This window comes from Venturia canescens, chromosome 2 (assembly GCF_019457755.1).
Source record: "Venturia canescens isolate UGA chromosome 2, ASM1945775v1, whole genome shotgun sequence".
NCBI classification, from domain to species: Eukaryota; Metazoa; Arthropoda; class Insecta; order Hymenoptera; family Ichneumonidae; genus Venturia; species Venturia canescens.
In genome coordinates, this window is record NC_057422.1 from 13,148,495 (window position 1) to 13,164,006 (window position 15,512).

The following is a 15,512-nucleotide window of genomic DNA, read 5'->3' on the forward strand; positions in this document are numbered from 1 at the left end:
TAAGTCGAGATGCTCGCTCAAAAAAATGCGTCATCGATTCGAGTTGTCATTTTCATTCTTTTCATTTCGCTTGTCGCATAATTTATTTATTTATTTTTTTTCATTCGACGAACAAGTTTTTTAAATATTCGTAGCTCGATGTGTCGTTGCTTTCTTTAATTCATATTTACACTGTTTTTTGTTGCTTCCTAATCTTACTTAATTGCAAGTGATCGAGAAAGAATGAGACGAAGAAATAGAGCGTGGAATTTCACGTCGGACAAAGCAGGGAAATAAAAAAGTCGATTTTAGCAATGGATTTGAATAGTAATAAAATGAAAAATTCAATGAAAAATGATCGGCGTGTCGTCCGTGAGAGGGCGATGTGCTTTCTGTGCTCCTCGCCTCCTCAATGTCGAGGTCGACTTCATACAAAGTTTTCGAACAACTGAAAATTCCGTATTTCTCGTGCGCCGCAGTCTCTCGAGTACTTCGAAAGAATTTATACGACAATAATCTTGTTTTATATCGTTGTATTTTCGAACGGTCCGTTCATCTCACTTTCTCTCTCACTGCTGAGAAAATCACTTCTAGTATATACTTAAATATTCCAACTGTATACTCTTTGGACTGGTTTTCTCTTTTTCCACTTCCTCTTTTTAATCTTTCTCATAATTTCCCCTTCCAACGTTTCTGTCTCATCCTCTTCTGCTTTATTTCTTCCTCCTCGTTGAAACTTATTTTTCACTCGTCGGTATTGACTCCCGCTTTACTGCTTCTCTGGTCCATCCCATTTCCAACTTTTTCGTAATTTTCTACAACCCCCATCGCACACCTTTCCAACTTTTTAACAGGCAAAACTTATAGCCTCGCGTCCTCGTAGGTCGGGGGCCTCGCTGGTAACCGTGGAAGTTCAAGGGTCGCCAGGCGGCCGTCCTCGTCCGTAAACGTCTTGTTGTCGTGTCCTCCTTCCGTGATGTCCTCAGCTTTTTTCGGTGGACCTCCCATCAGGAACATTGTGAAGAGAAACATGAAGGAACCTGGCGACAAAAATGTTTCTTTTATCCTCACGCTCCTCGAGCCTCCGAAGTCTTCTCTTCCATTAGGAAAACTACCAATCGTTGAACCGCAGACGGAAAGTGGTAGCGAGCGTCGAGACAACTTTCGACCACAAATTATTTCGTCATCTACTCACTTATACCGTAAAATCCAGCGTAATAAATGTACAGACTTTCCCGAAATCCTATGTCTTTTCTCGTCGGCTCAACCAGAATTGGCAAATTTCCACCGATGTTGTTCATCACGAAAAGAAATATTCCGACTACCGTTGATCTCATGCTCAAGGGCACGATCTCCACGACGATTGCGAACACAATGCCGAACCACATCTCGGCTGGGGATTTTCGAATCGACGAGAAAACAGTGAAAGCGGTTATTCCGGGCTCATGAAAAATTCTCCAAATTCAGGGAAGCCGAAAATGTGCGCACTCACCAAAAAAGTAGCAAATTCCGAGGGTTATCATGGCCCAAAGTGGGTCGAAATAAACGGACCCGAAGGCAAACGGGGTCGCGATCAGTTGGCTGATCGCGAGCACAGCGACTCGGGATCTTATTCCCATTTTCGCAACGAATTTATCGCTGATTACACCACCGGCTACAACGCCGATGCTCCCGACGACGATCGTCACTGCGAACAACATCCATCCTAGATCGTAGTCCGGAAAATAATCTCTGTAGTAGAGATCACAGTTGTAAGCGAAGCACATTCCACCTGGAAGCAAAACACACGAATGAATCCTGTCTAATCGAAAGTTTAATTTCACATGAAAATTATTTCCAAAAATCTCAACATTTTATGAAGCTTTTTTTCATGAACTTTCGTATCCACGACAATAACGAAACGACCAACGTACCGCAATGCCGGATACTAGCAGCGATGCACAGAAGCACGATTCGAGGCTGCATGATTACTTGCCAAATGGATATTTTCGCTCCATCCTTCCCAGTCTGTTCCTCACCGATGGTCTTCCTTGACGGTTCGGTAAGGGTCAGTCCAGTGAGGATAGCGATTATGAGTCCGAGTATTCCGGTCCCGTAATAACAAGCTCGCCAGCCCTGAATAATAAAAAATTGCATATCTCGATTGAATAGAAAAAAACACACATAAAAAATGGAAAATTCGAAATTATAGTGCAAAGTGCATCGAGGCTTTTGATAACTCGAGAAATCTAAAATATCAGTATCTTTTGGAAACGGTCGATAAATCGGCAAAGTATTGAATGAGATTCGTATTTCTTTAACCTCAGCAAAAAAAAACGATAATTTGAGGGGCTCCTGCTTGAAAAATTCAAAAAAATCGATTGTTTTCGGGAATGTTTTTCGGTGGACGGAAATAACTCAGAATGGCGAACTTCTCGGTATAGTTTCAAGGATATTTCAAGAGTACAAAAACATTGTTTTAATGCGAGAAATACTCATTTGTACATGGTTCATGCGCAAAGTCTCTTTGTCGAATTGTACGGAGCTGAGAAACTTTGACAATCAGACTTTGCGCACAAACCATGTACAAAATGCTTTTGTACTCTTGAAATATTCTTGAAACTATACCGAAAAGTTCGCTATGCTGTCCGTCTATCCTAAAAACATTGCCGAAAACAATCGATTTTTTTGACTTCCTGAAACAGGACCCCCTTAATTCTAATTGACAGATGGCAAGCTGATTGGACATTTCGATCTCCGAATCTTTCGAATTGAATAACTTTTCGAAAGGAATTTTCATTCTACGTGATAAACGAAGCTCCCCGAGAGACCGAAGTTTCTTATCGAGCTAACCGAAATTTCATTTTCATCGTAAACTCACCAGATCCGCGATATTTAACAGAGGTATGTATCTACCGATTGGAAATGAGATACCATAGCCGCCGTATATGCCCCAATTGAATATCGACATAACGAGGCCACGTTGTTTCTCGTTAAACCAGTCGGACAAAAGACCCGTAGCAAGGGGATTGCATCCAGCTTCGCTGTTCAAAAGATCATAAACCATGAAAAATAAAGAGTTTTCTTATGAGTTTTCCCGCGAAGAAATTCCTCAAAGAAGTGTCACGGTTATACGACTCGATTTATTCCTTTATTCCGGAGCATTTCGTTCGATTCGATTCCAGCTCGAATTGTTCGAATTTAGGGCAATGGTTATTGGATAAAAGAAGAGAGAAATGCAAGACTTATTTTTACTGAGGGAAAGCTTACCCCGCAGCGAGAATCATCCGCAAAATAACGAGCTGCCAGTACTCTTTTACAGCACCCATCAAAATAGTTGCTATGCTGAACACGATCGTGCAAATCGCCAACAGTCTCACTCTGCAATCAAACGAGAATCGACATTTCCAAATTATCCGAGTTTATTTTGCTTTTCCGTAGTTTTCTTCTCTCAACAGCCAACGGGGGTGGGGAAGAAATGTTAGAATTACTGAAATTTCGAACAGTTAAAATCTCGAGTTTATAAACTTCGAATGGAGACAGGTTAATTCGACTAGAGCTTTGAATGTCGAAAATAAATAAAGTAGAAACTTCAAGGTTCGAAGCACGTTTACATTGAAAATAGAATGTAACAACGCCCATAGAACGACCACTGAAACATCGTTTTTCCGAAAATTCGACTATCGCTCTTTCGATTCATAAATTACTACGATCAGCGATACTGTGAATGTTCACAATTTCAAAAATATAATAACGAAAGACTAAACATTACTTGAAATACTGAAACACCAAAAAGTCGAACGGTCAAAAAAAGAAATGCAGCGGAGCTCAAAATACCCGCATCTCACTCACTCACTTGCTCAGGCCGGTGATCTCCAATGTCAAACATCGCCATTTTGAATTTCCCCTTTTCGAGCCCTCGCTATTCTGCATATCTAACTTTTATAATCAATCTTAAGTTTGGAACTTTTGACATTTGATTAAACGCGTAATCTGCTGCTAAAGATCGGAAGTAATAATTCCGAATTACTTATTTTTCCCCAATCTGATGTTACAACTTGAAAAATTTCCAAATATCATCGACCGTTCTACGATTTGGTTATTCGCTTACTTTTCCGTGACGCCTGGAGCTGCTCGACGTTAGAACGTACGCACGTTCATGCTCGACGGGCGAGCATTCCGCAGGGGCCGAAAATATTTCGAGTAAGAAGAGATTCGCCTTCTTTTTTCGCGACTCGAATATAAACGTACAAACTTACCGGTTGTACCGATCCGCAGCTATACCGAGCACCACACCCATCACCGTGAATACCGCGATGAAACTCGGCCCAGCAAGTATTTGATAATCCAGTCCAAGTCCGTTGTAATTCCACTCGCAGTATCGGGTCCCATTGATCTCGAGCAATGCACATCTTCGAGTGAAACAAACAGAAAAAAAATGAAAATTGTCATTCCAATTGATTATATTTTTGAGATTGTTTTTCACAAGACGAGTTTCGCTAACGAAACTAGCGAATTGAAGCACGAGTCGTTAAATTCAAATTGAAATAAAGTTTGCATGAATCTACCGCAGAAAAATGAAATGCCGATGACCAAATTTCCGATTCATTCATCGAATTTTCTCGGTTTATTTTTATCAGTGTCGTAGATCAAAATGTAAAAGTCAATTCAAGAATTTGTCGACTCAAATAAAAAAGAACGATTGGACTGATAGCGGTCAATTTAAATGAGAAACTCCTCATCGCCTTTGCCAGTAACCATAAAAGAATGGATCATTCCCGGAATCGAATGAAACAAGGAGGATCAAGGACGCGAAGCATATTATACAATCGTCCATGATCCGCGAAGCGTTAATTCGCGGTGAAAAAAAAATTGATTTTCTTATTCGTCGTTGCGCTTCATAGACGCGATCAGTTACGTCGTCACCATTGTTCCTCTCTTTTTAATTATTTACTTAGCGATTTATGAAACTCGCTCCAAATAATGAACTCACTCGTCAGAATTATTTGCTGTTTCGCACCGCACCGGCAGAGCCGCCAGAGAAAATTCCGTCGAATTCAGCTGACACGATATCTCTCCGTAGTGTAAATCTGTCGCTGTTGCTTTGCTCGTCACACCTGAGAATCGAAAAGATTGTGAAGCATTTGTGATCGTCTTCCATCGTTTTGGCAAATCGTCTAATCGATTCTCCTCATTTTCTGTAAAACTCGTCATTTAAGTCGAATTTGATGGATTTTTGAACGAGCATCGTCACAATGCTTGCAATCGATCATGAAAATGATATTTCAATGAAATAAATTGTTTTATGAAATCAGAACGTACGACGACTGACTGGAACATTATTATTGATAACAAAAGTAATGACGGTAAGAAATTTTCCAAAGTCTTTTCATCGCTTTGTTGGAATTTTTTATCAAACTGTGCGTACACTAGTTGTAAGTAAGTTTGATCGATTTTTAAGGACCTTCTATTATTCGTGAAAGCGCTTATCTTATTGACACAATTTGTAACCGCATTTCATGCGAGCATACCACTTTAATTGCACGATAAAGCCTCACACTTTTTCCACAAACGAAATACCGGTTTGCTCGGAGCGCTTCCACACAAATGGATTTTGAAATTTTAACGAGACTTATTCGTATTTAAAAACCGAAGTTTTCAAAGTTTCGTCAATCAATAATTCGTTCGTTCGTGCGTAGTCACGAAATTTTTCATCCAATCAGAATGACTGCTCGTGATCAGCTTAATCAGGAATGAGCTACTCAGTTGACTCGCACACGACGATCGTTTAAATTTTTCGCAAAATTAGTTGCCTTCAGCGAAGAATAAAAGTTTCACGTAAATTATTGTACAAATGAATTTTTAATTGAACTTACCGATCATGTAATGACCGAGTTCGCCCAGTACATAACCGATCGACACCACTGCCAGGGCGTACGGCTTATAGAGAAATTTTAACTTTTGTACGATGCTGTTCAACATTTTCGTCTGAAAAAAATTTTTATTTACACATTGATGAAAAAATGTTGAAATTTTATCAGTTTTTGGGCGATGGGGGCAAATGGTTGAATGCAATCGTAGATTATGTTGCCTATTTTATACTTTACAATGCACATGAAAAATCAAATCAAATTAACTTCGATCCCTAGATTTTTTTGCAATGAAAAATATCAAAAAAATAGTATCCTTGTTGTAATAATTTGGAAGGAATCATTAAAAAAAATGACGCCTCTAAGATTACCTTCGTTTCAAGGGCTTTTTGCATCAGGGGTTCGGCCCGATTTTTCATGATTTTTTCGCACACAGCCGACATTTTTTCGGATGGATGTTGCTGCGCCATCGTGGTACGATTTTTCGTGCACTCAAACGGATCGCGGAAGTTGACTCACAGAAGGGTCGAGAAAGAATGGGTGAATGGATAGTTTGTATTGGAAATTAGAGCTCGTTTGTGGAGCCGAGCGCTCCAAATGCTTCGACTTTTGAGTGTTGCCAACCCATTCATCCGAAATTCGTGCTCGAAGGAAGTCGACGTAGCAGAAAAGTTGCCTAATGTTTCCGAGACCACGCAAACGATAATTTCATTGTCACAGTTTCAATAACTCTATGAATTTTTCAAGGTTTTCGTAGCCAGAGCTCTGTGGCGGGGCATTCGATTGATCGCCGAACCTTTCACTTATCCATTTTGAGGGATATTCAGAACCAGGAAAAAACCTCGTTCCGCGTTAAATTTCTCAAACCTTTGGATCCATGGCTTTTGGAAGGGATTTTGAACGAATTTTCAAAAATTCTCAAGTCATCGTGAATGAGAGGGAAGCGCGATCCCACCTCGTTCGACGGATACGGATCTCGAAACGACGGGAAAAAATCTTTTTTGCCACCGATTCGTTACGCTCGGACAGGATTTAACTGATTTATCGATTCTCATCCGTTACTGCGTTGTTCATTGGTGCTCGTCTCGGTAGCTTGACCATTGGGAATTGTGCGATTAAATGCAAATTCTGTGTTTAACAAAGCCCGTTTTTTTCATTGCTGAAACAATGAAAAAAATGTGTTTGCATTTTTCATATTATTGCACGATGAAGTGAGCGGAGAAACCGCCGATACCGCCGGTCGGTGAGTCGTTAGTCATTTTCTTCGGTCTCCAGTTTTTTCTTAATCATCCGTCAACGAGTGTTTGTTGACATAATTACTTTGGCTATCGCTAACTCGAAAATTGTTGCATCGGAGGTGCGCGCTTCATCGTGACCGTCAAAATCATCCACTTTCGAGCGTTTACAAAGCCCGAGTTTTTACAGTATTTGGAATTTTGTTGACCCTTTGTCTCCGTTGTTTTCCTGTTATCTTGGCCCATTTGTTCATTTCTTTCGCGTTCAAGTACGTCAAATTTTCTTTATCACATTCGCCAATGAACAAACTGAGGAATCGACTGTATGGTAATCGCGAAAGGAGGAACGCTCGGGAAAATTTTGCCGTAAGAAACTAACGAGGAAAATTTACTTGGCGATTCATCTTGTCTAAATGCTCGATTAATTCGCCAGCGTAATCGTTCGTGTGTCGATCGCGGAGTTGCAATTTAACGGATCCGTTAAGTGAGTCGACAAATCACGGTGATTTACGTTTGACGTACTCGCTGAGACTTGGAATGCAAAAAAAAAGTAAAGAAAAATAGAAACAATTATTCTTTATTATTTACCATTTTACACACAGTTGCGAATATTTTTACGCTCCTTCGTACGATCTAGTCATCGGATTTAGTTATTCTATGCGCGAATAATTAGCACGCTGTCTCGACGAAACCACGTTAGCGGTACGCCATTATTCGTAATTGGTTTTTTTCGCATAATATTGTTATTTAATCGAGGCTATCATAATAATTGGTGTTATTAGAATCTGGGAAATGCGAAGCAGAAAAATTGGAGCCTGTAAACATTAGAAAATTTGTAACAATTTAAAAAATCAACTGAAACGTAAAGAATGAAATTCAGTTACAAAATTCTCTCTACCGAATAAAAGTCCTATCAAAAAATGCATAAAATTGAATTTTCCATAACAACTCCCACGCAATGTTCCAACCGAAACCGCTTTCGCGATGTGTCACGTGACCGAAACATTCTTCAAGCAACGATCCACGACGCTCTGACCTTTTCATAAAAATTTGCCTCCCGTTTTCACGCTTCACCGAATTTTTCACCAGGCATCATGGGGAGAGATATTTGTGTGCGGACAAAAGCATTTTCGATTGCGCAATTACACTCGTTAAGGTAGATCATGCCCGGAGAGCGTACTTTATGGGTGTCTCAATCGGACCGATTTTTACTTCCTAATTAAAGATACAATCACTTTAAAATAATGTCAGAGTTATTTATTCGAAATTGTAAATACATTTTTTCAACTTGTCTTTTGGCGAATGAAATAACAAGCCATTAATTAATCGGGGATCCATCGCTGACCGAACCCCAAATTTCATTCGTCCCTGGCCAAAATACTAGCTATGCTGGTTTTCTATGCAAAAAATCGCATTAGAGAACGCAAAGGGAACAACAAAACGGGAAATGGGTCAAGCAAAAAATGAACAAATGTGAGGTTATACGAGTGCTCATTACCAATTTCGTTCAATTTTTAACACAAAGACAATCGTCTCGAATTTTTTCTCAAAGCTTCATTATATACTGTATTGTCATTGTGTACGTTTTTCATAAACTTCGTAAGAAGCGTTCATTCGTTGTGTGGCAAGATAGACGATTTTTTAGGCACAGTGCTTATAACCCTGTGCGTTTATCTCAATAACCAAAAGACGAACCCCTTAAAATTTGACATGCGTGTCAGTCGACTAGTCATCTAAACTCTGTGTAAATTTCAAGACTTTCTTAAGAAAATCGTTTCGTGCATGAACTACCTTGAGAGTGTTGGCCGCTTCGTTATACTCACGATTCTCGCAATATCATAATTATTAAGCCTGGTGTTGAGTTTACCTGTTTATATGGAACGAATAAATGAGACTTCGTTTGTGCCTACGTTTACGTTTGATATCATGATTATTATTGTCGTCGCGAATGTCCATTTAGCAATGTCGTCAACCTGCTGAATGTAAATTTGCATGATGCATATATATTTATTCGAACGCGGCGCTCCTATTTTTATTCTCAATTTATTTTTATCACTAGAGTCGAAGGTGCGAGAAAACGGTAAAAGTGATTTTTTAAAGATCCTGGGGGGACGCGGAAATCGCGAGATTAACGTTCCTTTCGGACTCCTCATTCGCTGATTACATTTGGAAGCTTTATTCATACGAAGGAATCGTTAGAATCGAGCCGCGATGCCCGAGGCGCTGATCCGCTAACGAACTCGTTCGTTTTACGACATTTTTTATCCTCCCCACTTTTTTCTCGTTCCGTTTTTTCTCGTAATTATCAGTAAAACAGTTAATCAGTGATAGAAAGAAATAATATGCTTCCTCGTCGCAATGCGAGACGAATGGTCGAGGATGCGGGGAACCATGAGACCACTCAGTCGCTCTCATCTCATCCTCGAAATGCGTAACGCCTCGCGGAAGTAAAAAACAACGGGACTGATAAAAAAAAACGTATCGTTACGTGCCTCGCAAACCCAATGGAATCCCCGACGAAAAAGGATCGCTTTTTGTATCCTTGTAAGATTACTTTTTACGATGGCATGATAAATCTGCATCGTAAATCTCGAGCCGAGGAAAAAATATGACAGATATGCGACAAGAGTTTAAGGCGAAAAAAAAACAACGGTCGAGCTACCTTGATCCGCCGGCAACCGTACGGAATCCCTTTTTTATTTGCCGCATATACTCGGCTTTGTGGAACCGTTTTTCCACGCACTCTCAAATTATTGAGACACAAATCGGGCCACCGGAACGATCCGCCTTTGTTTTGCTTTCCTATTTAAAACGACAACGAGGCATCATGTCCATGTTCCATTTTTCTATTTGTCACTATTCTCAATGAGACTTCTGTTCGCGAATATAATAACAGTGTTCGATGAAGCAGCCTCGCTCTCGAACGTTATCTTGCGAGAGCATTAATTCTCTGTACTGTCAATTCGACGTTCAGTGAACAATTTTTATCCAAGTTTTTCTCTTTCTCTCTGTTTTCAGTGGAAAATTTGAAAACGTAAGAATTTGAGAAATTTTGATGAGCAACTTTTGGTTTTTGTCTTTTGAAAAATCGTGATTGGTAAAAATGCTCCTGCACGACTTCCAATGCGTTTTCGATCGTTCCACTATTTTCGGAAAAAACGAGAGGCTTCGATTCGCTTTTTTCCCCGGAGAACAAGGCGTGACTCTCGTCGTTTTTCTCGAAGATCAAACCTGCCCACGCGTATCGCGGTACCGATCGCTTTGAAAGTCGAGTTGTTTCCGGATGCAGTTTTTTTTCACAATTCTCGGAACAATTGTTTTTCCATTGGAGGCTTATCGATTATTTCTAATGCACCGGTTCGTGCTCGAATCGTCGATTTCGAATTGGATCGAGGCGTCGAAAGATGCAAACGTTTCTGGAAAAATAAGTATCTGGCAATTCGAATTTCGCAACAGAAAAAAGAATGTAAAACGTTGTCGCTGAGACCGGAGCGAATCGGATTCAATTATTGTTGTCTCATTTCGCGAGCAGAGGAGTGTAAAGCACGTGCGTGCGTATAGCAGTCAGAGGGAAAGAGCGACATGTCATATGTGCGCGCAACTCCCTTACGACTTGCTCGGCTACCTTGAGCCAGAATCGTTGAGATGGAACGAAAATTATTATAATAACGTTAATTTCATTACACGTTTTGCCTAATCGTGAGCTCACATCCTAACTCGACATCGTAATTTCGTTTCATTGCATGAAATTAATTGCGAGCGATATTTTTGGTCGCTTTGATTCGGGGGGGGGGGGGGAGGGGGGGGGGGGAGGCGGAATGAAAACCGTCATTTGTCTCGTTCCAGGAAGCGAGAATGTTCGAAATCGACGTCACTAGAATTGCTGATTTCGCGATAAAGGTCGTTGGAACACAAAAAAAAACAAAATTTTGACGAACGTCGAACGCGACAGGAGCGCAGGCAATTAAACGAAAAAGGGCATAATTAGAAAATCGTGCCAACATATTTCGAAGGTTCTTTTCGTGATTATACTCAATCTCATTTGCCACTGAGGCCTCGATTTACTCACTGTCACTACGACGCACGTTCGCGCATGCGATAAAAAGAGAAAAAACAATTGTACGAAGAAGATCGTGGGTGATTAACTCTCTCATGAAATTACGACGACGATACTCGCGGACGAAGCGTCACCGCACGCGCACTTTAATCGTTGCTCATTGTTCAAAAGTACCGCTTCTCCCGAGCTTGACCCACGACAAACTATCTCATTTTCTTTCAAACTTTTTCTCCTTTTTTTTACTCCGCAAAACTGCCGGCATAAAAACTCAAATTGCTGGTCAAGTTCGCGTCGAGCCGTTCCCACTTTATGGATAAATCCATACGGAAATAAAACGACTCGCTCCACTGAAATTATGTCATCCAACATTTTTATGTTCTTTCGCAGAAATGTAAGAGATTTCACGCCGACTTGAAGTTACTGAAACGGCATTCGTGCCGTCGAGGCGCGGGGAAAGATTTATTCAATTTCGAAGCTATTTATTGCGGTAAATTGACCACTAACAATTTATTAATTTACCATTCGTCTGACAGCTCGCTCAATAAATCATGAAAAATCGTTCCTTTTTTAATTAGTAACCTTTAAAAAGCCCCCGCATTCCCAACCGAGAATAATTCGTCCTGAATAAACGCATTTTAATATATTTCTCCTGCCATTATTTTTTCTAGTACAAACAGCCGTTTGATTTCTCAGTCTCTTTTAACTCATCCGAATGGAAAGATACAATCGATATTTCCATATTACGTAATGCGCGATGTGCTTCGAGACTGATAAATATTGTGAGGAATCGCAGGAGAACGAGAAGCGGAATGAGAGAATTCGTTGGAACGATCCTAGAAAATAGGAATATCAATTGAAAGATGAGACTTAATTATAAGTCTGCGACAGATATTACGTTTCGTCGAAGGTCGCTGTAATTAATATCGCGCGGGATAATGCTGTGATACGAATTATTCAGCATGTTTATCAAATAGCGTTATTTTCCATTTATGTGCCATTTTCACGGCGGCGGTATAACGGATCGAAGAAAAATAAATTAAAAAAAAACAACAAGAAATGCTAACAGGATACGTAGCGTGTGCAGGTGAAAATGGCACGGACTCGTATAGGATCATGGACTTGGAAACGGTCGTTGCATGTGTTTGTATATTTCCATGGGCCTGTGTGTACGTTTTTCGTGCACGATCAAACGCTTGTACATATGCCTATGCATTGTTAATGCGTGCAGCGTGATAAGAACGGCATTTTTATGCCGGGACACTTTCACAAAGCTTGGCCCAAGGGTAGCTGTTTGATGGTGCAAAGTAGAGGCTTGAAACCGTGAAAAATAGCGCGTGGAATATGAATCGGGAACAGCGACCTCTGGCATTTCGATGTGTGAAATTATTCACTTTTCCAGGCTCGAGAGCAAATGATTGAAATGCCGTTTCGCACGTGGCTAAATAACTTCCTCGATAATTTCCATTAGAAATTCTTCGTTGAGGCGAAAACAATCCACGACTGGCTCGCCTTTTTTGCTCGTCGATCGACATCCTGATCGACTTTTATGCCACTTTGGTTAATCGAGGGTTTGAATACATTCCGAACAAGAGAAAACACTTGCACGAGTTACTCACTTTTTATTGCCTCGCTTCCGTCGTTTTTTCCAAATGTTTTGGCCTCCTTCCAACAGTTTATGACCGCAAGCACTTTTTTTATTTTAAATCCACTTTATCCATTCGTACTAAATGGAGAATATTCGATTGTTCCTTAATCAGATTGACGGGATCGCACAAACTTCAAATTTCGGAGTATTTTACTGGGATGTGCCGTCAATTTGTTAAACTAAAAAAACAACGAGCACTCGAGTGTCGACAACGCGCTGTTAAAACCCTCCGTTGTCGAGGGGATGGGGATTAAATGAAACTCGAGATCGCCTCGTACCTTCATTTATAAGAAAGTCCCAAGGATCAGACCTTCCTCGAATGACGGGAACTGTGCGCCTCGAAGAAGGGGAAGATACGAAGAGAGACAGACGGTCAGAGAATCGTACTTCTTTATTTAATGCCACAACACATTCACCGCTATAACTGTAGCGAATAATCTGTGCGTGGAGCAGGCTCGGTTGCGCGTGGATACATTAGCGTTTTTCAGCTTCGCCATTGGTCGCAATTCACTCCAGGTACACTCTCGATCATCGAGTTTCAAGGCTCTTCGTCCAGGATTCAGCTCAAAATCAATTCAGTTGTTCCTTATCCTGCGGAAAAGTAATTCGATCAACCCCAGTTTTAGTCACTCGAGAATCGATCGACTCGAATATTTCTTTAGTACTTTCGTAACCGTTTCACAATTTATTGAATCATGGGGATGCGGAGCAGCGACGAGTCGTCGAACTTTGAATAAATGGTCGATGAAAATCGTGATTTTTAAATGACTTTCAGGACGAGCGTTAAGGTGGATCATGCCCGAAGGATCGTATTTTATGGGTGTCTAAATTGAAACGATTTTTACTTCCTGATTAAAGATACAATCACTTTAAATTCATGTCAGAGTTATTTATTCGATATTGTAAATACATTTTTTCAACTCATCTTTTAGCGAATGAAATAACGAGCCATTAATTAATCGGGGATCCATCGCTGACCGAACCCCAAATTTCATTCGTCCCTGGCCAAAATACTATGGTTTTCTATGCAAAAAATCGCATTAGAGAACGCAAAGGGAACAACAAAACGGGAAATGGATCAAGCAAAAAATGAACAAATGTGAGGTTATACGAGTGCTCATTACCAATTTCGTTCAATTTTTAACATAAAGACAATCGTCTCGAAGTTTTCCCAAACCTTCGTAATATGCTTCATTGTTATTGCGCACGTTTTTCATAAACTTCGTAAGAAGCGTTAATTCGTTATATTTTATCTCGTTTATCTCAATAACCAATAAGACGAACGCTTTAAAATTTCTATCAAAACTCTGTGTAAATTTCAAGAATTTCTTAAGAAAATTGTTTCGTGCATGAACTACCTTGATAGTAAATTGGCAGAGAATATTTTTGATTCCGTTTATTTTGAGATATTCGATTATATTCGATATTCGATCGAACGTTGGCTTTTAATTGGATCAGAACGAAGGTACCAGCAGCACGATTCTCGATATCTTGTTACATATTTATGAAAAAAATCGTCGTCAACGCATAGAAATCGGATAACTTTGAACGCCGGTTCAATTATGAGTGCATTAATGTTTCGAAATTGGGTTACTGGAATACACAAGGCAAAGTGCTCGATGAAAATGCAACGCCCGGAAGAGCATTGGAAATGTATTTATTTCACTTTCTGTATAAGTGCAGCTGTAAATCTCCTTTTTTATGCTCAAGGCTTTTTCGTCGAGAATTCGTGAGTGATCGATGCTCGAGCTCGTAATCCAAATGCATCGAAATGAGGCGTGTACCAATCCGATTAAGGAAACAATTAGCAGCGCAAAAAATCAATCGATTCAGCATGATCCAGCTGAAATCACGTGCTGCTGCTGCTCGACGTTTCCGCGCTTTGAAATTCCCGTTGAACGCGTGCGCCGAATGAAAAACATTTATGAAGTTTCATCGCAATTAAACGTGTGAAAAATCACCGAAAATCGCCACCATTCGGTCACCATCGACAGCCAAAAAATACGTGCTCAGCCAACGAAACGCTTTCCGGGTTCAAGAACATTATTCGGTACCGGCCCAGCCCGATCGCCGAGCAAATCAATTTCCCCCATCAAGATCCTCAAAACAACAAAATTCGTCTGAGCCATCATTTTTATGTAAAACCGATTTGACCCCAAAATCAACACCGAATGAACGTGCACACGAAAAGCTCTGAAATTCGTGCATTCACGATTCCTCGACGAGAGGCTCTTGACAAAATTTCATGAATGACAATCCTTCGAAACGAAAAACCGAATGGCCCGTCCCAAGTGCTTTTTTAACACTGGAATTGTGGTTGATTTTTCTCACTGAATAATTCTCCAGTCGGGGCAGGCTCTCTCAGAGAATTTTCGGCATTGTTTTGCCTCGGGGCGGGTGAAAAATTTCCCTTTCATGCTCTTTTCGAACTATTTTCTTTCACAGGAAATTCGATGTCGATAAATATTCATGTTGTTTCTCCCACATCGTTTTTTCCATACTTCTCGATGTTCGCACAGGAAAATTAGTGAGAAAATTATGAATCGAGAGACGCGAATTCGGGTAGGAGAAAGTCCGCGAATACCCGAAGAGCGAGGATCGTAGAAAGTTGTACGCACTCTCCCAGCTATCGACCGGGTTTGTGCGCGCTGACGAGGAGGAGTCGTCTCCGCCGCGCGTTCCCTGAAGCATTGCACACATCCGCACACACACACACACACACACACACACGTACGGAGTAATACACA

General features: G+C 40.5%; 1 protein-coding gene across 2 annotated transcripts; it reads right to left on the bottom strand.

Annotated features, from left to right (window-relative positions):
* Positions 1 to 37: 37 nt before the first annotated feature.
* Positions 38 to 13,027, bottom strand: LOC122406787 (putative metabolite transport protein HI_1104). Of its 2 annotated transcripts, none has more exons than XM_043412492.1 (10): positions 12,737 to 13,027; positions 5,835 to 5,946; positions 4,952 to 5,075; positions 4,218 to 4,370; positions 3,229 to 3,339; positions 2,840 to 3,002; positions 1,893 to 2,094; positions 1,472 to 1,750; positions 1,175 to 1,372; positions 38 to 1,019 (listed from the first exon to the last, which is right to left on the bottom strand). In XM_043412492.1, exons 2-10 carry the CDS (start codon positions 5,938 to 5,940, stop codon positions 841 to 843), a joined length of 1,515 nt encoding a protein of 504 aa, XP_043268427.1. In that variant the 5' UTR covers positions 5,941 to 5,946; positions 12,737 to 13,027; the 3' UTR covers positions 38 to 840. The 2 variants fall into 2 exon arrangements, with proteins under 2 accessions (XP_043268427.1, XP_043268426.1); XM_043412491.1 differs by lacking the exon at positions 12,737 to 13,027 and adding an exon at positions 6,200 to 6,449.
* Between the last annotated feature and the right edge of the window lie 2,485 nt (positions 13,028 to 15,512).